This window comes from Arachis ipaensis, chromosome B08 (assembly GCF_000816755.2).
Source record: "Arachis ipaensis cultivar K30076 chromosome B08, Araip1.1, whole genome shotgun sequence".
Taxonomy (NCBI): Eukaryota; Viridiplantae; Streptophyta; class Magnoliopsida; order Fabales; family Fabaceae; genus Arachis; species Arachis ipaensis.
In genome coordinates this window covers 127163565-127165793 of record NC_029792.2, presented here as the reverse complement: position 1 = coordinate 127165793, position 2229 = coordinate 127163565, and the positions used below count along the sequence as shown (strand labels likewise).

Genomic DNA, 2229 nt, shown 5'->3' with positions numbered 1-2229 from the left:
TTAAGAGACGTATCCAAATAAATTTTAAATTGAATAAAAATATTTTATTTTTTAAAAAAATACATTTTTAACTCAAAAAAACTAATCCAAACTAGCACTAATTTAACTAACTCAAATTACTTTTGGGTTTGGGTTTTAAAATTCGAAAAGAAAATTTTTTATCCTCCAAATAATCTTATTACTCTACTCGAATAATACAGGAAGATTTTCAATTAAAGCTAAGAAAGATATATTTAATTTTGAACCAAAAATAAAATATCTATTTTATATATTTAAATGTTCACTACTATACAAAAAACTATTGGTCAAATAAATTTGAAAATAGTAAGCTTTTTTCCCCCGTTTACAAGACTTAAAATTACATATCTTTCTTTTTCAACGGCCAACTATTGAATCAACCAAACAATTTTTTTTTAACTTTAAATATGAAATATAAAAGAATTTGTATCTATATCTTATATTCACCAATATCTGCCAATATATGTGTCCCTAGCTAGCTACTATTGAATCCAAATTATGCTATATATATTAAGGTCCTCTCCTATATGCTTTCTCAACTCTCACTTCATTCACCAAAACACCAAACTCAACCATAATCATGCAAGAGGATCAAAATAAGAAGATGAAAGTGAAGAAGGGTTGGCTTGCGGTTCAAGTTGGATTAGAAGATGAAAGTGAAGAAGGTTCAACACCTCAAAGATTTGTCATACCTATTTCATACCTTTACCATCCATTATTTAAGAGACTCCTAGACAAAGCTTATGAGGTTTATGGCTATCATACCGATGGTCCACTCAAGCTACCGTGTTCCGTCGACGACTTCCTTCATCTACGGTGGCGAATCGAGAAAGAATCTAATCATCATGGTGCTGCTAGTCACCATAACAACCATCATAGCCACCATAATCATCATCGCCTTCCTCATGCTTTGTATAATTTTCACTCTTGTTAATTCTAAACATGCTCTAATTTTACATGGGTCTAGCTTTTTTTTTTTGTTACTTTCTTTTAGGTGCTTAATTATTACCATATATTAGGGATATAATATATGGTACTACTTACTAGGAAATTGAGGCCACTCTGTATTTTATTGTGCAGAGGGATACCTTATGATGAGAAATTAATAATACTATATATGCCAGAAACTTTGTGTCTTGTATGTTCTTAATTGGAAGTGTTCAATTCTACATACATCTGATTTAATTTGTTCCCAGTTAACTTTAATTTATCCAATCATATAGAAGAAAATATATTTTTTTCTTCATATATTTAATAAAAAAATAGCTGTAATTTCAGGAGAAAAAAAAGAAGAAAAGAAATTGAGGTACATACTTTTTGCTGTCATTTATATTTTTAAAAAATTTTCAAATGTTGTTGGAATGATGGTGTTTCAATAATTTTAATAATTGATTTTTATCTGAGGTTAGGATTTAAATTAAAAAAAAAAGTATAAACTGCATAAAAATATTTTAAAATGGCTGAAAGAAAATATTAAATTAAGTGTGGAATTTGGAGGTGAAAATTGATCGATATTGAGAGAGCCCATCTCAAGTTGGTGACAGACAAACAAAAACGTCGAAAAATTTCGTAAAATTTAGCCACAAAAATGCAAAACGTTACAAGTAATTATCACCATTATAGAGATTTGCTACTGTTTCTTGTTCGTGGGTATGTTCTTGTTGGTAACTCTCATTTTTTTCATATATGAAACTTCTTAAGAGATTTATTCAGTTCAGCTTAAAGAAATCAAATTAGACTTTAGTGGCAGAGAATATTGTTAAGCAATGATTATTTTTGTGTTTAATTTTTCAATCATTCTCCGTATCTTCAGCATAAGCTAATCATTATATGGCTTGAAAGTTTGAGAGATAATTAGAAGCGACATGGTTCATTCATTATTCATGTTCTAGTGTACATCAAATTCAAGCTACTGTGTCCTTTTTCTGTTCACTTTTGAAAAATGTCCATAAACAATGCTCATATTAAAATTTACCTTTTAAAGATATGGTACGGTTTACTTAATTATATTTATTATATCACAAAGGTAAAGTATCTAGGTAAAAAGAACCGTATGAAAAGTACAATTATATTAGAAATATGAATGGCAGTTTATGATGCAACTTGAATTCTATAATTTCTTTTTGGCCCAATCTATCATATCTTATTAATTATCGCAGCATATTGCAGTTTTAAATGCAAGTTATTTTTTTTTTTTTTTCTTAAAAGGTT

At 28.3% G+C, this 2229-nt stretch overlaps 1 protein-coding gene across 1 annotated transcript; it reads left to right on the top strand.

Moving 5' to 3' along the window:
* On the top strand, positions 500–1145 carry LOC107611926 (auxin-induced protein 6B). The gene has a single exon (XM_016313794.2). The coding sequence runs from the start codon at positions 599–601 to the stop codon at positions 950–952; it is 354 nt and encodes a 117-aa protein (XP_016169280.1). The 5' UTR covers positions 500–598; the 3' UTR covers positions 953–1145.

Coding starts and splice junctions, on each gene's coding strand:
- LOC107611926 (XM_016313794.2), top strand. CDS start 599: ATGCAAGAGGATCAAAATAAGAAGATGAAAGTGAAGAAGGGTTGGCTT.